Source organism: Thalassophryne amazonica, chromosome 2, assembly GCF_902500255.1.
Source record: "Thalassophryne amazonica chromosome 2, fThaAma1.1, whole genome shotgun sequence".
NCBI classification, from domain to species: Eukaryota; Metazoa; Chordata; class Actinopteri; order Batrachoidiformes; family Batrachoididae; genus Thalassophryne; species Thalassophryne amazonica.
The window spans coordinates 56,565,071-56,591,651 of NC_047104.1; the positions used below are offsets into that span (position 1 = coordinate 56,565,071).

General features: G+C 41.2%; 1 protein-coding gene across 1 annotated transcript in view; it reads left to right on the plus strand.

Annotated features, from left to right (window-relative positions):
- Positions 1 to 26,581, plus strand: part of mmp2 (matrix metallopeptidase 2) — a 60,529-nt gene that overhangs the window by 15,865 nt on the left and 18,083 nt on the right. Inside the window, exons 6-9 of the mRNA XM_034186324.1 lie at positions 2,749 to 2,922; positions 5,416 to 5,589; positions 15,860 to 16,015; positions 16,171 to 16,297. Coding sequence (XP_034042215.1) covers positions 2,749 to 2,922; positions 5,416 to 5,589; positions 15,860 to 16,015; positions 16,171 to 16,297 — 631 coding nt within the window. The remainder of the gene's footprint in view (positions 1 to 2,748; positions 2,923 to 5,415; positions 5,590 to 15,859; positions 16,016 to 16,170; positions 16,298 to 26,581) is intronic.

Genomic DNA, 26,581 nt, shown 5'->3' on the forward strand with positions numbered 1-26,581 from the left:
GATCTGAGTGAATGCGTTAATTTCTAAATGGTTCAGTCTTTTTTATTTTTTACCAAATAAAGCTACAGCTTTTTTCAGACACCACAAAAGCTCAACTTTAAATAACTTATTTTTTCGGGCGTTTTTTCTCGTTTTTTCCCTTTTTTATATATAAACTGTTTAGTGTTTCTTTATATTTAAAAGAATATTTTTATTTGTCCCAATCAGGAACATTTGCTGTGCAGACAACCAAACTTCCATTGATGAGCTGAACACCACAAAGTCCAGTCGAAAGAAAACATCTCTGCTTTTCAGCAACACCACCAGAGGTCAAAGCTGCAGAAGAGACCTTCATCTGGTCCCGGGAATCCAGCAGAACATCACCTGCTTCTAAATAAAAGGCTCTTTGAACAGCAACTATTTCATTATTTTTTAAAAAGCTGTTTCATTTTATATTTTAACAATAAGTGAACGGATCATTAAAAATGTCCACAAATCAAAGTCAAAAGACATTTGCACAGGTAGAAGCTCTCCACTTATTGTGCTCAAATTCATATTTTAGAAATGACTCTGTCCTGATAACAACATTAAAGCCAATGACATATTTTGACGAAATTACAAGTTTAAATGACTATAGATAAAAAAATTCATCATGAGGTTTATGTCACAGAAATCCTACTTTACAATCACACTGCAGTCATTGTTAAATTATTTCCTGTTGCATTTATAATAAACATTTGTATTTATTTAGTGTCTTTTTCTGGTTGAAATGAGATACAAAAAAATCTACCAGACTTTAAAAAATGTACAAGTTTACATGTTTTATTTGTCTAAAAATAAATGTCCAAGGTTCCTTATGTTAAACAAGAAATTATCTAATCTGAAATAACAGGTGGTTTTAGTTTACAGATGAAAGGTTTCTAAATAACCATTTATTGATTTTAGCTATTTTAATTACAAGTGTTCTAAACTTTTTTTTAACAGTAATCAGAAATTTTGAGGTAACAACAAAAAACATTTCCAATGATTTTTCTTCAGAAAACTGCTCTATAAATGAGCAGTCCTGTCACACGTTAATGTTTTGTACAGATCAGTCGTTTCCACCGATCTATTTTGTAGAGATCAGTGATTTCTGAAGAGAGCTGGCTCAAAGATGGCTCAGCTGCTTTCGAAGTCGAATGCTCTGAGAAGAGCACACAAAGTCGCTGAAGTGAAAGCCCTTGAGGCTGAGATTAGCGCAAAAGGAGATGAGCTGAGATATATGGTTGTATAGCGCCTTTTGAAAATTTAACTTTTTTCCGGTTGGTCAATGTTGTGTATTATCACTCAATCTTGTTTTCTGCTTTCGGTGTACTTTGACATGTTTGAAACCAATACAAAATGACATGGTTTTGAGAATCAAATGTGATTGTCCTTTTTTTTTTGGGGGGGGGGGGGGGGGGGGGGTGTCTTGAGGTTGGTCTAAAATTTTTCTCATAATGGTCTAAAAAGGTCTAAAAAAGGTCTAAAATTTAACTTGGTGATTCCTGCAAGAACCCTGTCTTGAATATGATGCCACAACTTTGGTGCATCTATCTTTGGGCAGTTTTGTCCATTCCTCTTTGCAGGACCTCTCAAGCTTCATCAGGTTGGATGGGAATTGTCGGTGCACAGCCATTTTCAGATCTCTACACAAATGTTCAATCGGATTCAGGTCTGGGGTCTGACTAGGACACTCAAGGACATTCACAGAGTTGTCCTGAAGCCAGTCCTTTGATATCTTGGCTGTGTGTTTAGGGTCATTGTCCTGCTTGAAAGATGAGCCATCACCCCACTCTGAGGTCAAGAGCACTCTGGAGCAGGTTTTCATCCAGGATTTCTCTGTACATTGCTGCATTCATCGTTCCTCAACCCTGACTAGTCTTCCAGTTCCTGCCACTGCAAAACATCCCCATAGCATGATGCTGCCACCATTATGCTTCACTGTAGTATGGGTGCCTGGTTTCCTCCAAATTTCACCCAATTTATTTTCTCCCTTCAAGGAACCAAAAAATGAAGAAGCATCTTGAAATAGTTGAAGTTTGTTTTTAAGGACCACCCTAACCATACAGGCCTGATTGGTGGATTGCTGCAGAGATGGTTGACTTCTGGAAGGTTCGCCTCTCTCCGCAGAGGAATGCTGGAGCTCTGACAGAGTGACCATCGAGTTCTTGGGCACCTCCCTGACTAAGGCCTTCACCCCATGTGATTTCTTAGTTTGTTTTTATGATGATGATTGTTATTCAGAATAATAATAATACATTTGCAAAAATCTAAAAGCCTTTCTCACATTGTCATTATGGGGTATTGTATGTAAAATTTTGAGGGGGAAAAAAAATCAACCATTTTGGAATAAGTCTGTTACATAAAAAAAAAAAAAAAAAAAAGTGGAATAAGTTCAGTGCTGTGAATACTTTCCAGATGCACGGTATTTGCCATTTCAGACTTGTTTGCTTTTGATGCTGAAATTTCTAAATTTTAAATCACTCAGGAACACAAATTAACTGAAATTCAACATGATGATTGCTCGGAAGCGTTTTGTTTTCCTGATTTTCTTGATTCCAGGACTTTAAACCTTTTTATTAAACTGGTGACATTTTGGCATAACAACACACTACCACAGCTGTGGGCTGGTTGCTGACAATAATGAGTGTTTGAGCTGATGTTGAAAAACATGGAAATATTTTTAAGTACTATATGTAGTGTTGATATTTTGTCATTTGACACTTTTGTGTCTTTCGTGTGTTGCAGTGCTGTTCACTGTGGGTGGAAATGGCAACGGGGCTCCATGTAAATTCCCCTTCAACTTCCAAGGGGAGAAATATGATGGCTGCACCACTCAGGGCAGAGATGACGGTTATCGCTGGTGTGCCACCACTGAAGACTACGACCGTGACAAATCGTACGGTTTCTGCCCTGAAACCGGTAAATCAAAAGCTACAGTATGGAGGACTAAGGAGAAATTGAATCTAGCCTTCTTGACTGTCTGTTCATTTGTGTATGATTACTTGCATCAATGAATTGATGTGTTTTCATGAACTTACGAGGGCAGGCTGAAAAGTTCTAAGGCTCACTATGATGCTGTTAATGCATTAACTGTATCATAGTGAGCCTTAGAACTTTTCAGCCTACCCTCGTATAATGAGGACGTCACATCTACATAAGAGCAGGACCCTCATCGAGGCCACCATGTTGATACCGTAACACAGAAGGGACATGCTTACTTCATCTTTAACATTTTCCAGCAACTGAAGGAAGACTGAAAGAAAAAAAAGAGGAATCAGTGGTTGCCCCAGGTTGCTAGCGCAGGGTAACAAGTTTGAGAGCTCTCATATTTTTGTTGAGGATCATACTTATTGCTTTTTACAAAAGAAGGAAAGGGAGCATGAATCCCTGTCACCAAAGAAGCAAAAACATGGCCAGTGACAGCATAATGCAGTCTCCAGCCTCACCACTAAACTTTTTCTAAAATGGGTGACATATCAGAATCGGAATTGAATTTATTGCCAAGAGGCATTATTGTAAAACGCTTTGAGCGTCTGATGCAGATGGAAAAACGCTATGTCAATGCAGTCCACTTGCCATTTGATCTGGTGTCATTGGTGCATAAACAACAACAAAATACAATATTTCTGTAAGACGTAATAGGTACATAAACAATAAAAAGAAAATACTTCTGTAAGAAGTAATAGGTGCATAAACAACAATAAAAAGAAAATAATTCTGTAAGAAGTAATAGGTGCATAAACAACAATAAAAAGAAAATACTTCTGTAAGAAGTAACAAGTGCATAAAGAACAATAAAAAGAAAATACTTCTGTAAGAAGTAACAGGTGCATAAACAACAATAAAAATGAAAATACTTCTGTAAGAAGTAACAGGTGCATAAACAACAATAAAAATGAAAATACTTCTGTAAGAAGTAACAGGTGCATAAACAACAATAAAAAGGTGCATAAACAACAATAAAAATGAAAATACTTATGTAAGAAGTAATAGGAGCATAAACAACAATAAAAAGAAAATACTTCTGTAAGAAGTAACAGGTGCATAAACAACAATAAAAAGAAAATACTTCTGTAAGAAGTAATAGGTGCATAAACAGCAATAAAAAGAAAAGCAGGCCTGATAGTACATATAATTTACATTTTTTTGAATGCATTGGTGATGTACTAAAACCCCATTTAACATGGCTCGAGATGTCTTCCTTTCCATTATAACTAGCCCAAACAGGTTTTGAAAAGTTACAGAGCAGTGTTTCAGGTTATTTGCAACTGTTACTGCAAATTAGTATTTTGGCACCATCCACAATCACACATTCTATCAGTTCACTAATGTTGGGTTTACTTTCCTGTTCTGTTGTATATTTTGTGCCAAATTATGGATGAAATCCAGGGCAGAATTAGGTTTCTCCCTGTGGTTGCCAGCTTGTTAGCTGGGTGGAGCCGACAGAGCACAAGTGTTCAGTGTTTTGCACTACATGCATGTTCAACCACAGCTCTTCAGAATTTTTGACAATTTATCCAGCATCTTCAAAAAACCCAGTAGGTGGCAGTCAGGTCTATGGGATATTACATTGGCGAAACAAATTTGATTTGATGTTTGAAAGTTTACTAGCTCTAGTTGGGTTCTCCTCATTATCCTCATATGTTCTTTACAAGACGATAGCATTTATAGTTTATGAGTTAGTCTACGCAGGATGGCTTTGTTGGACCTGTTCTCACTCACTCATCCTTTCATCTGAATTTTTGATGTCCAAGCCCTGCACTGTTACCATGACAGGGAATAAAAGATTACCCTGACTGTTGTGCAGACATTGGTATTTTGTTTCCCTCTGCTTGTCTGCACGGGGTATGTGCTTGTTTAGATAAGCCTTTTGTGGCTGTGTTTGTTTGTATGGGAGCTATATGACGCCCTGCTGTGTGTTGTTCCAGAAGAATGCTCCATTTGGGTTTTTAATCTTTCCTGTGGTCTACTAAAGGACTGTAAAAGCATTTTAATAATGTGCAATGGCAAATTTTCTTTTCCATTCAGTCAGTGCGACTGGTTTTAGAGTTGAACTGGCATTGGATAGAAGTAGGATTTTATCTGGATCTATTTGCCTTTATGTAATACCTCGATCTGAGTAAGACATAATTTTGTGCTAGACTGAAAAATGATCTGTCTTTGAAAGTAAATCATTTTGGGTGGATTTTGCACCTGATATATTCTTGATTGATGTTAGGTGTATGGTGCCAGTTGATCCTGTTTCATCATTAGTTGCACTCATTTCATAGATATATATATATATAATGGTTACCAGATTATTTCAAAGGAATAGTTTGATATTTGAGTGCATTAGGTATGTCCTAAACCCTGCATTTTACTTTAGCAAATTTTGCTTCATCTTTGACACGTATTATTTGGTGCACCCCCCAGCCATGTCAACAGTGGGAGGTAATGCTGAGGGAAGCCCCTGTGTTTTCCCCTTCACATTCCTGGGGAACACGTATGAAACTTGCACATCATCTGGACGCAGTGATGGAAAGATGTGGTGTGCCACAACCAAGAGCTATGACGACGACCGCAAATGGGGTTTCTGTCCCGATCAAGGTATGAAGCACTGTTCTTACACACAGAGTGGTGCATTTGAGGTGGTGTCTTATTCAAAGTCCAGGACGTGTTAACAGGATTCATAAAACTTTAAAAATTTTTCCCATTTTTCTTCTTCTGCATGTCCATCAAGTTCTCATGAAATAAACAGAGCAGGTAGCTCAATGGATAGAAGTTGGTCTACAAATCTAGATCATTGCCGTCACACTACCTATCTGTGTTCATGGACAAGACACTGAATCTGCATTGTCCCAGGCCACCCAGGTGGAAATGTGAACCAGCTTTGGCTGGGGCAGTAGACTGCGATGGACTGGTGTCCCATCCAAAGGGAGTTGCAGGCTCTCATCCACTTCACACTATCAAATCTGGGTATAAGCACCAAAGCCATTGGGCCCCAGGGCCTATATAGGACTTACTTCTTCTTTTTCATGAAATAATGCATGAGCCTCAATATTTAAAAAAAAAAAGGGCCTTTTTCACTTTTCATGTCTATAAACATTCACATTTTTGTGCCAGTCTGGAAAGTGGTGTAGATTCAATGTAGACGAGTGAAACTTAGTTAGTTATGGGTAATCTGTAGTTTTAGACGTCAAAAGATTGTAATATGTCTTGGGGTCAATATGATTGGAAGACCTGTTGTCAGAGGTCTTGACCAAAGAGAAAATAATTCCTGAATCCGCCCTGAATCTGGATCCAAAGCAAAACTTTACCAAATCTTTCTTGGTCCATGCTCCATTTCTCCACTGAGCTTTATGAAAATTCAATCCATAAGATTTTGAGTAAACCTGCAGACAATGACACAACCAGTAGGCATTGGTCACAACATAATGGCACATTTCCCCCAATATACATGATAAATTATTAATCCTTGAACACACAATGCACAAACAATGATGTACACTAATGAATAAATATCCACATTATGTAAACAGTGTAACCTCCACAGTAGATTTACTGTTAGCATAAAGTACCGCATACTTCAGTCAGCTGTAACATTGTGGCCACTTGCCTAATATTGTGTAGGTTGTAGGTTGACTCAGTTGTATAGCTATTACAGTTGACCCCATTTCAAAGCCATTCCAGAGGTAGAGAAATCCACTGGTCCGAAGACACGGACCACTAATGTTTGACCTATGGCTAGTTGATATTTTCCCCTGATAGACCAATGTCTAGTTAAATATCTTGTCGGTATAGTGATTACAAATTTTCGACAAGACCAATGAATTTTTTTTTTTCAATCTTGCGCCTTAAATAACTGAGCTGTTTGCAGATTACAGTGACCCGTGCTGTGTCGCTCAGTCACACCACTGACTTCATGAATGACACTGAGTCAACAAAGGAGAATCGTGTAAAAGTATGCGGTGTCCACACGCTACTTTTAGTTTAAATGGAACATCTTTAACTGGAGCAGCACACAGAAAAAGTAGCAGAGCAGAGTTGGTCCAGACAGACTCAGCAAGAGTTACCATAGCAGCACTACATGCCCATACATGGCACACATAAAAAAGTTAATGTAGATCAGCTGATGTATTTTGTTGCAAAATCTGAATGTGATATGAAATTTTAACATGATTTTCTTAAACAATCCATAAAATTTTAATCATACTCCTCTGAGAAGCAATAGATATAATTGTTGCCCCCCAAAATCAGAGATATTATGGAGCTTACACAGCTGTTTGGGCTGCATAAGATGAGCACAAGGCCAGAATTACAGAGCGAAGTATAAGGTGCGCAGTACAGTCACATGAAAGCAGAGGATCATACAAGCAAATGTTTTAGTTTACACACATTTAACCAAAAATGAAAACATTCTATCATGTTATATAGATTTACAAATACAATATTAATTTAATACATGCACGATGTGATGAATAATGCTACGCTGAGGCTCACCAACGCGCCGTCAGAGGCTCTGAGCTTCCAAATACCTGGGGCCACTACCTTGGACCAGGAGGACCAATAACAAAATTGGTCCTACTGGTCCTGAGCAGTTGGCTCAAAAAATATTTCTCCAACCCTGCATGCAAATCTTTATGCTCTTCCATATGTCCTGTTTTCCACACATCAACTTTAAGGACACAGTGTTAACTTGCTGCCTGACATGCTTTTAACTTTTAACCCACTGACAGGTGCCACTGTAATGAGTTATTCAATTCACCTGTCAGTGTTCACAATGTTATGGCTGGTGGGTGTATAAGCACACACACACCAGTGGCGGATGCTGGTCTTTCAAGGAGGGGAAGCTCAGTTTCAGCCTACATCATAAAATGTGTCGGTTTATTTATACGTAAATTCTACCCTCCGTTCCTTTTCAAGAAAATGATCTGTGACCCTGTCGTACCAACAAGGCGTCTTTTCCAGGGACTTGACTAGTGTTCTCTCAGTGGCCAGCAGAGCTAGACTGCTTAAACGGCCTTGGCCCATGGTGTTGCGGGTGTAAAGCTGCGTTCACACCGGGCACGACACAAGCGACTGCAGCCACAGGTTGCCATGTAATTCCAAAGTAATGACACGTTTTGGCTCCAAACCACGCAGCACGACGCGATGGACGCGATGGACGCGAGTGAAGCGACGCGAGTGAAGTGATTTTGAGCGTTTTGCGCATTTGTAGCGCGATATTGCGTTGCGTCACGTCATGTTGCCCTCCTCCCCAACTTGAAAAATATGAACTTTTTCATCTCTTCGCGCCGCGATGACCAATCAGGGACTGAATATGTAGTGACGTGGAGATGTCTGGAGTTTGACTGAAGATGTGAACATGTCCAGTATCTGGTAGCAGCCTGTGAGCAGGACTTTTGTCTCTTTTGTCCTTTATTTCACAATTATGAGAGAGTTTTTGAGCACCACAGCAGGGGGAGCGGAGTTTCTTTTTGTTTTTATTTTACGTGCGCGCGCGAGGGAATCATCCATGGAGATTATTTTACTTATTAACTAAACAGATGTATAATAAAGCAAATGGTGACTGGTTTCTAAAGACAATTATGACAGAGTTTTTTTGGGAAAGAGCGAGGAGCAGCCTCACAGCAAACAGTGGAGTTTCTTTCTTTCTTTTTTTTTTTACGTGCGCGCGAGTGAATCGTCTGTGGAGAATATTTTATTAATTAACTACACAGATGTATAATAAAACAAATTGTGACTGGTTTCTAAACACAGTTATGACAGAGTTTTTTGGGGGAAGAGCGAGCTGCAGCAAGCAGCGGAGTTTTTTTTTGTTTGTTTGTTTTTTTTTATTGTTTACATGTGCGCGCATGAATGGGACAGTTGGTCCTCAAACTGGGTCCCGCAGAGGCGGAAGGACCGCTGAAAGCGGCCGTCATCCAGACGCAGCTCCTGCAGCAAATAATGATACTCTCTGTATTGGGAGCTTTTCACAACAACTCGCTCCGTGTGATCAAGGTCCGTCATGATGACTTGACGCTGAGCGGAATGGAAGCTCTTCCTATTTGATGATGATTTGATGATTTGATTTGGCACATTTTCGCAGCGAAAGTCCATCCAAGCAGTTCGACACACCGGGCGAAGGAGGCGCGTCCGTCGCCAACCCCTGCGAATTTGTAGCGTCTGATCGCGCCCGGTGTGAACGCAGCAGAAGACTTGAGCCACTTTAAACAGGAGAAGCTCCTCTCTACACCTGCAGATGTAGCTCCAATCATTGCCACTAATGACAATAGTTTGTACACCTGAGGCATTGCACTGTCCAACTCCATGTCTTTCAGAAACAGCAAGAAATCACATAGCTTTCCCCTGTTGCCCTGCAAGTCCTGGTTTGAATATAGGACTTGAAGTTCAGACCTCAGTCTCCCTGAATCAAAGAACTGGCCAAAACTTTTCAGGATACTCTGAAATGCCTCCTCTGGAAACACTTGTCTCATCTCATCAAATTTCCCTGGATTGACCAATTCCAAGAAGCGCAGTCTTTCCAAATTTGCAAAATGCCGAGGTAGCTGCTCTGTGAGATTGTCTAGGATGGCCATGTACAGATTTCTGTAGCGCTCCTTGGTATCCTGTAGTTGTGACAGACAGCGTTTTCTCAAACACCACATCAGTCTCAGAGAAGATTTGTTCACATGTGTACAACATGAACACAAACTCAAAATCAGTTCAATTTCAATTTATTTTCATTTATATAGCGCCAAATCACAACAGAGTTGCCTCAAAGCGCTTCACACAGGTAAGGTCTAACCTTAACAACCCCCAGAGCAACAGTGGTAAGGAAAAACTCCCTCTGAGGAAGAAACCTCAAGCAGACCAGACTCAAAGGGGTGACCCTCTGCTTGGGCCATGCTACAAAACATAAATTACAGAACAATTCAAGGACAAATATACAAGAAATACTATTGGCGCACAGGACAGGAGGATCGCCAACACAACCACAACTCCCATCTCTGGATGGAGCTGCACCTTAAACAGAGAGAAAAAACAGAATCAGCCATCAGAAAGACAAGAAATACTGTATAATTTGTCAGCATTAAACAACAAGAAAAACAGAGAAATACTAAGGTCATCGCTGGCCACTAGCCCTAAACTTCACTAAAAGACCCAGAATTTAGGTAAAGTTGAGGCTGTGGCCCGCTCCAATTACTAATAAAATGAATTAAAAGAGTAAAAAGCGTAAAACAAACTGTACCAGTATCCTAGCCATATGAAAGGGAAAATAAGTGCGTCTTAAGTCTGGACTTGAAAGTCTCCACAGAATTTGACTGTTTTATTGACGCAGGGAGATCATTCCACAGAACAGGGGCACGATAAGAGAAAGCTCTGTGTCCCGCAGACTTCTTATTCACCTTAGGGACACAAAGTAGTCCTGTACCCTGAGAACATAAAGCCCGGGCCGGTACGTAAGGCTTAATTAGGTCAGCTAGGTAGGAGGATGCCAGTCCATGAATAATTTTATAGGTTAGTAGCAGAGAACCTTAAAATCTGATCTCACTGGAACAGGAAGCCAGTGAAGGGATGCCAAAATGGTTGTAATGTGGTCGAACTTTCTGCTTCGTGTCAAACGTCTGGCTGCAGAATTTTGAACCAATTGGAGACCTCTAATGCTAGGCTGCGGGAAACCAGAAAATAGAACATTGCAGTAGTCCAATCCAGAAGAGATAAATGGCATGGATCAGGGTCTCAGCATCAACCATAGACAGGATGGGACGAATCTTTGCTATATTTCACAGGTGGAAGAAAGCAGTCCTAGTAATATTTCTAATGTGAAAATTACCCCAAGGTTCCTCACTTTGTCAGTGTGATGTATGACACACGAGCCGAGGCTGAGCATTAACTGGTCAAATTGATGCCGATGTCTCACTGGACCAAGAACCATCATTTCAGTCTTATCAGAGTTTAAAAGTAGGAAGTTTCTAGACATCCAACTTCTCACTGCTGCAAGGCAATCTTCTAAGGATTTTATGTGAACGAGATTACCAGCAGTTATTGGCATGTATAACTGAGTTTCATCTGCATAGCAGTGAAAGGTAATCCCAAAACGCCGCAATATGTGCCCAAGGGGTGCTATATAAAGGGAGAAAAGCAGGGGGCCTAAGACAGACCCCTGCGGAAACCCAAATTTCATGTCACTAAGGTTAGAGGTAGTGTTACTGTACAAAACACAGTGAGAACGACTGGTCAAGTATGACGTCAGCCATGCAAGGGCACTCCCAGTAATCCCAAAATGATTTTCCAGCCTATCAAGTAGAATATGATGATCCACTGTATCAAATGCAGCACTGAGATCTAACAGCAACAGAACCGTAGTGGTGTCCGAATCCATTGTAAGCAGAAGATCATTCACCACTTTAGTGAGAGCCGTCTCTGTGGAATGATATTTTCTAAAAGCAGACTGCAGTGGTTCAAAGAGATTATTCTCAGTAAGATAGTCTACGAGCTGCCGTGACACCACTTTTTCCAGAATTTTAGAGAAAAATGATAGATTTGATATCGGCTGATAGTTTGTCAATACACTAGGGTCAAGATTAGGTTTCTTAAGTAATGGTTTAATCACTGCAGATTTGAAACATTTAGGAACAGATCCAGAAGTTAAAGAAAGATTAATCATTTCTAGCACAGTCGGCCCAAGAGTGGGCCACAGGTCCTTAAACGGTTTTGTTGGTATAGGATCAAATAAACAGGTTGTGCTTTTTGTTGACATTACGAGTTTTGTCAGCATGCCTAGTGAGATACTGTCAAATTCTGTAAATCTAGGTAATACCTCAGTAGTGGCGCCCACATCAGTATCAGGGTGTGGTGGCTGGATTAAGGCATGCCGGGATATGTTTAACCTGATGTCTTCTATTTTCTTCCCAAAGTAATCCAGGAAATCTTGTGCTGTAAAAGGAGAGCGAACTACAGGTGGTTGTCCATGCAAAAGTGTTGCCACCGTGTCGAACAAGAACTTTGAATTATGCTTGTTTTTGTTGATCAAATCAGAGTAGTAAGTCCGCTTTGTAGCCAATAATGCATGCTTATAGTCTAAGATAGCATCACGCCACGCAAGGTGAAATACTTCTAATTTTGATTGACGCCATTTCCATTCTAGACCTCTTGCTTTATGCTTGAGGTCACGCAGATAATCATTGAACCAAAGTGACTGTGATTTGGGGGAGCGCGGTTTTAACACTGGTGGTGCAATCATGTCGAGTGTAGTTTTGAGCACTGAGTTTAAACTATCCACAAGTCTGTCTACTGACTGGGTATTTGTCAAATGTGAAGCTAAGACATCAGGCAGTCTAGCTTCGAGTTCAGTCTTAGTTGAGGAGTTGATGCATCGCCGTAAAGATATATAAGGTTGTTGTTCCACTAAACACGGCAGCGAAACTGTAAACTTAATAAGTGAGTGATCAGACACCACTGATGTAAGAGGCATGATGTCAATATTCGTGACAGCAATACCATGTGCGAGAACCAGATCCAGGGTATTTCCACTAATGTGCGTCAAATCCCGAATGCATTGCCGAAATCCTAATGCATCCACAATTTCCATAAATGATTTGCAGAGGGGATCAGAAGGCTTATTTATATGAATGTTAAAGTCACCAATGATCAGAATGTTATCTACACTAGTTGACAAGTTAGAGATGAATGCACCAAATTCATCTAAGAATTCAGAATATGGGCCAGGAGGCCTATATACAGTGACAAAGTAATACGACTGATTTTTATTCTTCTGACCTTGGCAATGTGTAATATCCTGAGCAGAGCAGAGAATCAGATGCTCAAATGAGTGATATTTGTAATCCCCAACAGCTAATAAGCTAAACCTAGATTTATAAATAAGAGCAACACCCCCGCCTTGCTTCGCATCACGAGGGACGTGACTAAATATATATGCTGGTGGGCAGGCCTCATTTAAGGGGAGGACAGCTGTAGGTTTAAGCCAGGTTTCACATAGCCCAAATCATATCTAAGTGATGATCAATAATTAGATCATTGATCAACAGTGATTTTGAGGACAGTGATCTTATGTTAATGACACCCAGTCTAAGGACCTCCAGTGGGGTTGACAGTTGAACTGTTTGGGTTTAGGGGTGGTTCCAGAGTAGCATATATAAGATGCCTAGAAGTAGGTTTGGGTTTAAGACATTCCACACGCGTTGTAGGTAGCAGACACAAAATCGTTGTTATTGCTGGAACAACCACTGGGCCATCCTCAACTTCAACATCATTCAATATAGTAATGGGTATTAAGTTCGGAAAGCATATCCCTCTATGATTTTTATGGACACGACTACTGAAGCAGGCCACAGTCTCAACTTGTTGAAATTTCCTTCCTGGCAAATAAACTGCACTATCACCATAGTGGATTTTCTGCACTAAATTTCCCGCTAAGCTAATGGATTCCACACCCACATTTGTCATAATCCTTGCAGGTCTCTAAAATCCACCAGTTTCATCAGAAGTCCTTTGGCACAGTCTAATGTGTCATCATCCATGGACTTATATGCAATGATCATCTCAAAGGTTTGCAGGAGGGCATCATAATTGTTTGCCACAGTGCTCACTATCCGTGATGTGAAATTCCATTGAGTAGGAGCATTTCTGGGCAACCTTGAGCAGCCTGCAGACTCAAGAAAAGACATCCTCTTTGTGGATTTTGAGAAAAATGTGGCAAACCCAGAGAGTGATGCAAAAAATATTCTGCACTCAGATAAGCATTTAGCCCCCTGAGACAGAACCAGATTCAGTCTGTGTGCATAGTAATGCACAAACATTGCACTGGGGGCTATTGCTTTAACTTTGGCCTGCAAACCATTGAGAGCTGAAGCCATGACAGCAGCCCCATCATAGATTTGCACCACAAGTTTCTCCCTGAAATTGTAGCCCTGCATGTTCTCATTCAAGACTTCAAAAACAGACTGAGCATCTCTTCCCCCAGAAACATCAAAAAATCCAATAAAGCGCTCCTGAATTTTACCTGCCCTATCCACATAGCGAACAATGACAGAGAGTTGAGCATAGCAAGCTATATCAGTTGTTTCATCCACCTGCCAAGCAAAAAAGGGAGCAGCCTGGATTTCATCGTTGATCTCATCAGAAACAGTGGCTGAAAGAGCAGAGATCAAGTCATTTTGGATTGCATGGGACATACCAGAAAACACAGCTGATGACTGGAATTGTGTGGCCAGGACAGAGTCATATTTAGCTAATGTTTCATTAAACTCCCTGTAATTCCCCTTGTTGGATGATTCAACACTCTCATCATGCACCCTAAATGACAGCTCCTGATGGCCAAGCAAGGAAGTCACATCAATAAGGCGGTTTAGGAAAGCTCTGTTTTGTTTAACTGCTTCATTATGTTTTGCCACTTGAATGCGAGTGCCTTCATTGATTGCATGCTCAATCCTGACTGCCGAGGCAACTTAACCTTGCACATGCACTCACATGTTCATTGCTTTTTTCATGCCTTTTGTATGCCCTGTCAAAGTTGGACAGATCCCCAAAACCCACTTTTGACCAGACAACACATCCCTGAGATGGTTTCATCAAGAGGCATGGCCAACAGTACATATTATTTGTTACAGCACTTCCAGTCAGCCAGCTTACTTTGTCATACCAGGACAGCTGAAAAGACCTCTTACTTTTCCCCACCTTTTGCACCAAATTAATCTGAGGAGTTGATCTGCCCTGCTGTTTAACTCTAAGTTTTTCTTCATAAGGAAGACTACCAAATGGCTTTGCCAAAATCTGGTCCACAACATTCAAATTGTCTGCCATTATGTGCAGCTAGCTACCTAGCTAGCTCGCTAGCTGGGATTGGCGCGAGGCTAGTGTGAAGTGTGTCCGCCTGTGAGTGCTTTGTGACGGTGGAGGAGCTCAGCAGCACCTGCTGCTCAGTAGGGACAGAAACTGCGATAGAAGTCAGAAAGAGTGATAGAAGTCAGTCTCCAAACACAAGCAGCTACAAAAAAAAAACACCAGAAATAGAAGCTCGATTTGTCACTAGTCGTTTTTAACAAAGAAAATGCCGCTAAGAGGATTAGGAAAGTCTCCGGTTTAACTCAGAACAGAATGAAAATTAAAAAATGCTCCCACGGATGTTTACACCAAAAGATCGCTGATTCGCTCATTTCGCTGTCAATCAAAAAGGGATTCAGCCTCAGACAGATCATCCAATCATCATGCAGAAGCCGAGGCCAGCCCACTGCCCCATAGACCCTCAGAGACACTGAGCGTCCGATGGGCGGAACAAAGCCCAGCATTTATCCAATGACTCGTCTCGTTTCGCTGCATGCTTTGCTTTGCTATTGAACTCTGTGGACGCTCAGCGTCCACACTGTTTAAAGTACTGTGAAGCTGCGGGTTTGAGTGAGAGGAAAGCCGCGTCGTTACTAGTGATAAGAAGCTGATTCTGAACAAAAGTTGAGCGCATTGTAGCGCATATTTAGTCAATGACATGTACACACAACAGTATATATTTGATCACTTCTTTTTTGACATTTTAGGGGAAGCTGAGCTTCCCTTGCAGTCTTAGAGCAATCGCCTCAACTTAAAATAAGCATTTAAGATGTCCTTTTGAAATTACCTGATGAGTCACGTACATAATTAATATAAATCTGATGGGTGTGTCTTATTATTACGCTGTAGTTGTATAAGCAGTTATCGGGTAAATAATTGAAAAATTCCCCCCAGTTTCTTATTTCTCTTAAATCAGTGTTTTGTAAAATGCATTATTTTTTCTTTACACATGTAAGTCGTAATTATCATTTCAAAAAAACAGTTCAAGATCTGATTTTAACCATATAATGAGAATAACATCTATGATCATTGTACTTCACTCTTCCAGGCTATAGCCTGTTCCTGGTGGCTGCCCATGAGTTTGGCCATGCCCTCGGCTTAGAGCACTCTCAGGACCCCGGTGCACTGATGGCCCCCGTTTACACTTTCACAAAGGACTTCAGACTTTCTCAGGATGATATCCAGGGCATCCAGGAGCTCTATGGTGAGATTGAATGTGTTTTATATCTAGTTTAAACAGAGATTAAGGCCATTACTGACTAAGTGAAGAAAGAAAGTTTTTTTTTTAATTTTAAGAAATGCCAGGAAAAAAAAATCATACAAAATTAATGAATGTTCACTCTCTCATTGATTGAATAGGTGTACCGACAGATAAGCCTCTGCCTCCAACCCAGGGGCCTGTTACTCCGATGGACATCTGTACTGAGCCAGTTGTCTTTGATGCTATAGCACAGATAAGGGGAGAGACCTTTTTCTTCAAGGACAGGTAAAGTTCTGTCAAAAGAAGCTCAGATTTTGATGTATCATGAGCTAGACCTTTGCAAGTTTGTCTTTGCCAGATTAAAGCCAAATGAGTTAGAAACCATGAGGGGGAAAAAGCAGTATGCACCGGTGTGTTTTGATTTCTTGTCCAGCACATTACAGAACCAGTTTGAATCACATCCACTCCTGCAAACCTGCAGTCCACTCTCATCACTTGACATTAAACACAGCCAGTTGTTACCTGGGTATCCACTGGGCTTGGACCAGTCACTGGGGTCATCGGTAATTAGGCGCCTTCATGCTGCACCATGCACAAAAAAATATGCCAGATGACCATAATGGTGCAGGTGGACACATACAATGAGTCTCCCTATATAACCATTCACTGCTGAGTTATTCTGGAAACACCTATTCAGTACCAATGACATCCAATTATTGCTTTAGCTCAGTGAATGTCAACCAGGTCTCATAATCATACAGTATGCTCAGAAACACTATGTGGACATTCGCCCTTATCAGACACATTGTTTGTGCTGAATAATTCTTAAATTTATTTTAATTTTCACTTATTGTGTGTCAGGGTTATGCTCTGTAGTAATCATACGTTACCCCTGTACAGAGAGGTCCAAAATAATGACTAAGGTGTTGCAACAGGGTAGAAAATAAGACAATTGCCTTGGCCCCAAGCTGGGACCCCCCCCCCCCCCCCAAAAAAAAAGCAATTTAATAGATTATAATCACTAAACAGTCCACACCAACAACAGTTTTGTGAGAAAGCAGCCCATCATGGGGCGATTCCACAGAGCACTGTTCCTTCCCATTTATACCCGAATAGCAAATAGGGGCACCGTTTGAAGCATCACAATAACTTCTTGATCCATCTTTGTCAATCTTGAACAAACTTGGTATACATAGTAGTTAGAGCCATCATCTGCACCAGATTTGAAATTGGGTTTGAACGGTTCAACAATTTCATCCCAATTATCAAAATTCTTGAAAGTACTTGGTAACTTCCGAGTATTTGCAGTCTTAATGGCTTCAGTCATGTTTGAATGTCTTTAAATGAAGTATTCATAGTGACTATGGCTTGAAATTTGTTTGATCACTCTCCACTGGCGTAAACATTTGAAGCCGCAGCAGTGTTTGCTGCGGTTTCTGATCACATATGGCCAAGGCGCAGCTCCTTTCTTTTGTTTTAGGGAGGGTTGCCGGGTCTGCACTTTATAAGCCAGACTTTTAGGAAGCAAGCCCTATTAAGCCATTTCATCCCGTTTTTTTTTTTTTTTTTGCACTTTCTGGCTCGTGGGTGATCATAGTAGCATGTTGCCCTGTGAAATAGCCATGTTAGATTCTGTGGTAATGTACATCTTTGAAGGATGCAACAGCATGCCCAAAACTGCCCCATGCAACAAATTTACTCTCAACCAGTTTATAAAATTTCAGAGCAGCAGCCCACCCAATAGTGCTATGTGATAGATGATATATGTCTGTTATTTTATATTATGTTTTATCGTTGATTTTGTGGTGTTACATTCCCTTTTGAGAAATGCTCTCATTTTGCCCTGTTTGATACTTGCTGCACATCTGCACTCCCAGTGTCACAGTTACGCTGCTCTGTATAAAATTACAGGGTCCTGCTGTGTTACACATCACAGAGATGAAGCAGAAATTCTTAGAAGCTTTTAATGACATTGATTCCACAAAAAGGAAAAAAAAAAACTTTCCACACAGTTTTCTGTGTTCATAACTGCTGTGAAACATTCAATAATTAACAGTTTATTTCACTCGATAACTCCATAAATGCTCTCTCATTCTGTGTTTCATCTCTGGAGCAAACAAGTAGTACATTTTCACATGTTTTGGAGGTGTGGCCTTGAAGGGAGGCCTGAAAGGCCTGAATGGGGTGAGGGGTGATGTGGTCTTGTGATAGGGTGAGATGTATTTAGGGCACCCAAGGTCCCTTGAAATGCCCCTGGATATGACAGTGGTGTTTGAGTGCTGCTACGTACATAAGTATTAGTATCCGTACATAAGTACTGGCACCATTTGGCCTCAGTGCCTTTATAGGAGATATGGCCATCAGTGTTATGTTCCTGTTTGAGTAGCCTCAGATATGTTTGACATTTGCAGTTTTATTTTTAAAGCCTTCTGACAATGGTGTATTCTTTATTTTTGGGAAAACATAGTGCACGGTTATGATGTAGTCACACTGAAAGTTGCAGAAAGTTTTCAATTCACTGCATGTACAGGAATGAAGTGCACCTTACAGTAAGACATTCTAAAACCAAAACACCTGGATGTTTTATAAAGTTCAGCAGAAATACTTTTTTGTTGACTTTCTTTGAGAACTACAACAACAACCACAACTATCCCACTTAGCCAGGTAACTCAGTGGAATAGGATTTGGTCTACCGCTATATAGACTGGGGTTTGATTCCAGATGTGTGCATCATGCTACCTGTTTGTGTCCTTTGACAAGACAATGCTGTATTGTCTTTGTCAACTCAGCTGTAAATAGGCATCGGCCTTGGTTGGAAAAGTAAACTGTGATAGACTAGTGGGAGTCATGGACTGTAATCCATTTCACACGGTGATATCTGGTGATAAACACTGGTACATTGTGCCCAAAAGCCTGTATAGGACTTACTTACTTATGTAATTACATAATGCTTTTCCATCTTTTATTGATTTGAAATGCTTTGATTTTAATTTGCTACATTTCAATTTTTCAATTTATTTTCATTTATATAGCACCAAATCACAACAGACTTGCCTCAAGGCACTTCACACAAGTAAGGTCTAACCTTACTAACCCCCAGAGCAACAGTGGTAAGGAAAAACTCCCTCTGGGGAAGAAACCTCAAGCAGACCAGACTCAAAGGGGTAACCCTCTGCTTGGGCCATGCTACAGACATAAATTACGGAACAATTCACAAAACTAATATACAGGAAATGCTGTTTGTGCACAGGACAGGAGGGTCTCCAGCACAAATACAACTCCCATCTCTGGATTGAGCTGCACCTTAAACAGAGAAAAAACAGAATCAGGCATCAGAAAGACAAGAAATAATGTATAATTTGCCAGCATTAAACAACAAGAAAAACAGAAGAAATACTAAGGTGATCGCCAGCCACTAACCCTAAGCTTCACTAAAAGACCCAGAATTTAGGTAAAGTTGAGGCCGCGGCATGCTCTGTTTCCTTATAAAATGAATTAAAAGAGTAAAAGTATAAAACAAAACTATACCAGTATGCTAGCCATACGAAAGGGGGAAAAAAGCGCGTCTTAAGTCTGGACTTGAAAGTCTCCACAGAATTTGACTGTTTTATTGATGCAGGGAGATCATTCCACAGAACAGGGGTATGATAAGAGAATGCTCTATGACCCGCAGACTTCTTATTCACCCTAGGGACACAAAGTAGTCCTGCACCCTGAGAACGCAAAGCCCGGGCCGGTACATAAGGTTTATTAGGTCAGCTAGGTAGGCAGAAGCCAGGCCGTGAATAATTTTATAGACTCTTAGCAGAACCTTAAAATCTGATCTCACTGGGACAGGAAGCCAGTGAAGGGATGCCAAAATGGGTGTAAGGTGGTTGAACATTCTGCTTTGTTTCAAAAGTCTGGCTGCAGCATTTTGAACCAATTGGAGAGCCCTAATGCTGGACAGCGGTAAACCAGAAAATAGAACATTGCAGTAGTCCAGTGTAGAAGAGATAAACGCATGGATCAGGGTCTCAGCATCAGCCATAGACAGGATGGAACGAATCTTTGCTATATCTCGCAGGTGGAAGAAAGCAGTCCTTGTAATATTTCTAATGTAGAGGTCAAAGGACAATGTAGGATCAAAAATTACCCCAAGGTTCCTCACTTTGTCAGTGTGATGTATGACAAACAAGCCTAGGTTGAGCGTTAACTGGTCAAATTGATGCCGATGTCTCACTGGACCAAGAACCATCATTTCAGTCTTATCAGAGTTTAAACGTAGGACGTTTCTAGACATCCAACTTCTCACTGATGCAAGGCAATCTTCTAAGGATTTCATGTGAATGAAATTACCAGCAGTTATCGGCATGTACGTGTAACTGAGTATCATCAGCACAGCAGTGAAAGGTAATCCCAAAACACCGCAATATGTGCCCAAGGGGTGCTATATAAAGGGAGAAAAGCAGGGGGCCTAAGACCCCTGTGGAACCCCAAATTTCATGTCACTGAGGTTAGAGGTAGTGTTACTGTACAAAACACAGTGAGAACGACTGGTCAAGTATGACGTCAGCCATGCAAGGGCACTCCCAGTAATCCCAAAATGATTTTCCATCCTATCAAGTAGAATATGATGATCCACAGGATCAAATGCAGCACTGAGCTCTAATAGCACCAGAACCGTAGTGGTGTCCGAATCCATTGTAAGCAGAAGATCATTCACCACTTTAGTGAGAGCCCTCTGTGGAATGATATTTTCTAAAAGCAGACTGCAGTGGCTCAAAGAGATTATTCTCAGTAAGACAGTCCACGAGCTGCCATGACACCACTTTTTCCAGAATTTTACAGCAAAATGATAGATTTGATATCAGCCGATAGTTTTTCAATACACTAGGGTCAAGATTAGGTTTCTTAAGTAATGGTTTAATCACTGCAGGTTTGAAACACTTAGGAACAGATCCAGAAGTTAAAGAAAGAGTAATAATTTCCAGCACAGTCGGCCCAAGAGTGGGCCACAGGTCCTTAAACAGTTTTGTTGGTATCGGATCAAATAAACAGGTTATGTTTTTTGTTGACATTACGAGTTTCGTCAGCATGCCTAGTGAGATACTATCAAATTCTGTAAATCTAGGTAATACCTCAGTAATGGCACCCACCTCAAGAGCAGGGTGTAGTGGCTGGGCTAAGGCATGCTGGGATATGTTTAACCTGATGTCTTCTATTTTCTTCTCAAAGTAATCCAGGAAATCTTGTACTGTAAAAGGAGAGTGAACTACAGGTGGTTGTCCATGAATAAGTGTTACCACCGTGTCGAACAAGAACTTTGAGTTATGCTTGTTTTTGTTGATGAAATCAGAGTAATAGGCCCGCTTTGTAGCCAATAATGCATGCTTATAGTCTAAGATAGCATCATGCCACGCAAGGTGGAATACTTCTAATTTTGAATGACGCCATTTCCGTTCTAGACCTCTTGCCTTATGCTTGAGGTCATGCAGGTAATCATTGAACCAAGGTGACTGTGATTTGGGGGAGCGCGGTTTTAACACAGGTGGAGCAATCATGTCGAGTATAGTTTTGAGCACTGAGTTTAAACTATCCACAAGCCTGCCTACTGATTGGGTATTTGCCACATGTGAAGCTAAGACATCAGGCAGTCTAGATTCGAGTTCAGTCTTAGTTGAGGAGTTGATGCATTGCCGTAGTGATATATAAGGTTGTTGTTCCATTAAACACGGCAGCGAAACTGTAAACTTAATAAGTGAGTGATGAGAGACCACTGATGTAAGAGGCACGATGTCAGTATTCGTGACAGCAATACCACGTGCTAGAACCAGATCCAGGGTATTTCCACTAATGTGCATCGAGTCCTGAATGTATTGCCGAAATCCTAATGCATCCATAATTTCCATAAATGATTTGCAGTGGGGATCAGAAGGCTTATTTATATGAACGTTAAAGTCACCAATGATCAGAATGTTATCTGCACTAGTTGACAAGTTAGAGATGAACACACCAAATTCATCTAAGAATTCAGAATATGGGCCAGGAGGCCTATATACAGTGACAAAGTTATACAGCTGATTTTTATTCTTCTGACCTTGACAATGCATAATATACTGAGCAGAGCAGAGAGTCAGATGCTCAAACGAGTTATATTTGTGACCCCCCCAACAGCTAATAAGCTAAACCTAGATTTATAAATAAGAGCAACACTCCCGCCTTACTTTGCATCATGAGGGATGTGACTAAATGTATATTCTGGTGGGCAGGCCTCATTTAAGAGGAGGACAGCTGTAGGTTTAAGCCAGGTTTCACATAACCCAATCATATCTAAGTGATGATTAATAATTAGATCACTAATCAACAATAATTTTGAGGACAGTGATCTTATGTTAATGAGACCCAGACTAAGGACCTCAGGGGGGGTTGACAGTTGAACTGTTTGGATTTAGGGGTGGTTCCAGAGTAGCATATATAAGATGCCTAGAAGTAGGTTTAGGTTTGAGACATTACACGCGCGTTGTTGGTAGCAGACACAAAATCTTTGCTATTGCTGGAACAACCACTGGGCCATCCTCAATTTCAACATCATCCAGTGTAGTAATGGGTATTAAGTTTGCAAAGCATATCCCTCTATGATTTTTATGGGCACATCTATGGAAGCAGGCCACAGTCTCAACTTGTTGAATTTCCCTCCCTGGCAGATAAACTACACTATCACCATAGTGGATTTTCTGCACTAATTTCCCCGCTAAGCTAATGGATTCCACACCTACAATTGTCATAAGCCTTGCAGGGTCTCTAATCACCTGCTCTGTGGCCTGCTGTAAATTCCTAATGTTACCCTCCCTGTAGAGCTCTGTCTATGTTTGCAGACACCCTAGTAGGGTGGAGACTGTCCGACATCAGCAAGCCACGGCGGCCCCAGAACGAAGGCCAGTTATCAATAAAGCTAAAGCCTTGCTGTCTACAAAATTGCACCAGCCACCTATTTAACAATGTCAGCCTGCTAAATGCCTCATCAGTCCCCCGGGAGGGGAGGGGACCAGAGACTGTTAATCGATGCTGACACATCTTTCTGGCAAGGTCACAAGTGACCTCTGAGTGCTTCATCCTGACATCATTGCTGCCGATGTGAATAACCATGGAATATATCTCATGTCATGTTCCTTAATCTGTCTTGACCCTAAGATGGGCTGCAGTGTCGGGAGCTCTGGCCCCAAGAATACATTTAATGTCAGCCGGCGTGTGTAACCTGACTTTGCGGGTGATAGAATCCCCTATCACTAAAGTCCAGTGTTTCGGCCTGGAGACAGGAGTGGAAGTCACTTGTGGGTTCAGGGAATTCATATCAGGCAATTCCAAAGGGGAGAACCAATTCACAGTTTGCAGTGGCGACTGTGATCTGAGTACCACAACCGGGCACCAAGCTCTACGGGGCTTCCTCCGCCTAGCCACTTTTCGAAAGCCGTCCTCCACACCTGGCGTTTCTAGGCTGATGCTCATGGGCTCGCTAGCCAGCCCAACACTAACCTCATCTGGAATGCCCGTAACATCTAACTCCACTGAGCTAAGAAGCTGCTCTAACTTCGGACACGGCTCTCTAAGAGAGCCACCCTACCTTACAACATCACGCAGGATTTATGGAGGGTGTAAATTGGTTAAAGTAGTGTACTTTGTGCACTAAGAAATTCAAGCGTATAGCCAAGCAAGCACGAGCTACCATTAATGGATAAGCTAACCACTCCCAAGGCTCACACAGGATTCACACAGACGTAAATAAATGAATTAAAATTCACAGCAGTTACACTGAAAAAGTAGCAGAAGTATTAGACTTGTAGGAACAGTACAAAAAAACAAAACAAAAAAACTCCTTATAAGTAAACCACTCCTAAGAGTAACACAAGAGTAAAGTCCAACCGCTTAGTTGCTAAAATTCAGTTACACTAAAAAACTAACAGAAGTATTAAAAAATGGGGAGCGGGGGGTTGAACTAGCTAACGCAAGCTAACCGCTAGTGAAAATGCTAGCCACTCCTAAGATTTACACAGGAGTAAAATAATGACCTAAAATTCACAGCAGTTACACTGAAAAACTAACAGAAGTATTAAACAGGTAAAAAAAAAAGAAGAAACGGCTATAAAAGTAACGGCGGGGAGAGGGGGGAGTCGGCCTAGCTAGTGAAAGCTAATCGCTCGTGAATGCTAACCGCTACCGATTCACAACAGGACTGTAGTTAAATAAGGTTCAGAGTAGATACACTTAACAACCAGAACAGTGCTAAACAGAAATAAAAGAAAGGTATACAACCGTGTAAAGTTCAGAAGAGCGTCACAACAGCAAACAATCCATCAGAAGCAAGTTGCCAGATCTGTGAGCCAGCGTTACGCGTTCTCCCAGCAATGTCCAGCCACTATTCAGTCTCACCTCAGATTCACCTCACCTACATCAGCATATGCCGGACATGCAGATATTAATGTAATGCAGGAACAAAGGATCGGGGAAGATCTGAAGGGACTGGCAACAATGTACAATATTCTCAGTTGAGCCAAAGTTTGAGATGCGGTATGGGACTGTTGTTGTGACCTTCACTGAGACTTCATTAGTTTCCTGAAGATCACATTAGGTGTACAAGACCTAGTCATCCAGTACCAAGACAGTTTTGCGGTTTCATATCAAACATAGTGCCCTCCAGGTTCACATTTGTAAATGGTAAATGGATTCTATTTATATAGCGCTTTTCCATCTGTATCAGACACTCAAAGCGCTTTACAAATAATTTCTCACATTCACCCCTATGTGAGGGTGCTGCCATACAAGGTACTCTCTACACACCAGGAGAAACTAGGGGATTAAGAACTGGGATTTGAACTGAGGATCCTCTGGTCTCAAGCCCAATGCTTTAACTAGTAGAACATCACCTCACTTACATTTGTGTTGTAAAAAGAGGTACACTTTTCTGTTTTTGTTTTGCCTCAGCATATTTACAGTCAGATGTCAACATGATGCAATGAGCAACACCTGATCCCAGCACAAAAAACATGTCTGTCTGTCTCTCCAGAGGCTTAAGGATAATTATGTAGTCTGACAGTTGGCCAACCTACCAATTACGTGCTTTACTTAAGTGAGACCTGTTGTGTTTCATTAGATCAGGCTGACACGTACATGTGGCCCATGTGTCCGTACAGTTGTTCTAAACATTGTGGGTACTCTTTAATTGCTTGATGGCCTTTCTAAAGTTTTAATAAGTTCCCAGCTGACAGCAATGACACTGATCAACCAATGTGTCATACAGCCACAGATTCACATCTATTTAATGCATACCAATGCATTTTTGTTTTTAGGGTCTTTCATATTAAGTTTAATGCACATTTGATGAGATTATTTTGCCATTTGTTAGGTTATAGGGTTTTGGGATAAGACTTTGGGATTCAAAGTCAAACAACATATATACGAGGTCTATTAGAAAAGTATCCGACCTTATTATTTTTTTCAAAAACTATATGGATTTGAATCACGTGTGATTACAACAGACATGCTTGAACCCTCGTGGGCATATGAGAGTTTTTTCACGCCTGTCGGTTACGTCATTCGCCTGTGGGCAGTCTTTGAGTCAATTTTTTCATTGTTTAGGAATGGCTCAGAGACTGCTGCTTTGTTTGATCAAATTTTTTTCAAAACTGTAAGGCACAACTGAGTGGACACCATTCGATAAATTCAGCTGGTTTTCAGTAAAAATTTTAACGGCTGATGAGAGATTTTGGTCTGGTAGTGTCGCCGTAAGGACGGCCCACGGCGCCTGACGGCGATCTGCGCTTCGAGGCGGCAGCGTCTCGCCGTTTCAAGTTGAAAACGTCCACATTTCAGGCTCTGTTGACCCAGTAAGTCGTCAGAGAACAGAGAACTTTCAGAAGAAGTCGGCATGAGGAGTTTATTCGGACATTCCATTGTTAACGGACATTTTGTAATGAAAGAACGTGCGGGCAGAGTCGCATGTCGGGCTGGACCCAACCGCGGGGGGTCGCGACAGGAAAAACACCTCCGTTGGAAACCTTAACGGGCAAGTTGGAACATGCCCAAGCTGTTAAACAATTTCTCAGTTACTCACTTGTTGAAAGCCATCAAAAGCCGCCTGAATTTTACAAATGGTTTTCAACACGGAGGTGTTTTTCCTGTCGCGGCGCGCGCAAATTCGCTGAGTCATTTCCGTGACAACTCAGCAAATCTGTGTGCACGTCTTTCATTACAAAATGTACCTTAAACAGTGGAATGTCCGCATAAAGTCCTCATGCCGGCCTCTTCTGAATCTTCTCTGTTCTCTCACGATGTCCTGGGTGAATTAAGCCTTAAATTAGGATGTTTTCAGGTCGAAACAGGCCGACGACGGCGCCTGGAAGCGCTGCACGACGTCCCGCTGCGTGGGAAGTCCTTACACCGAAACACCCCATAATCTCTCATCAGCCGTTAAACTTTTCACCGAAAACCATCTTAATTTCTCGAATAGTGTCCACTCGGATATTCCTCACAGGTCCAGAAAAAATTTTGATAAAGCAACGCGCGCCATCGCGAGCAGCGTGTGAAACAAAG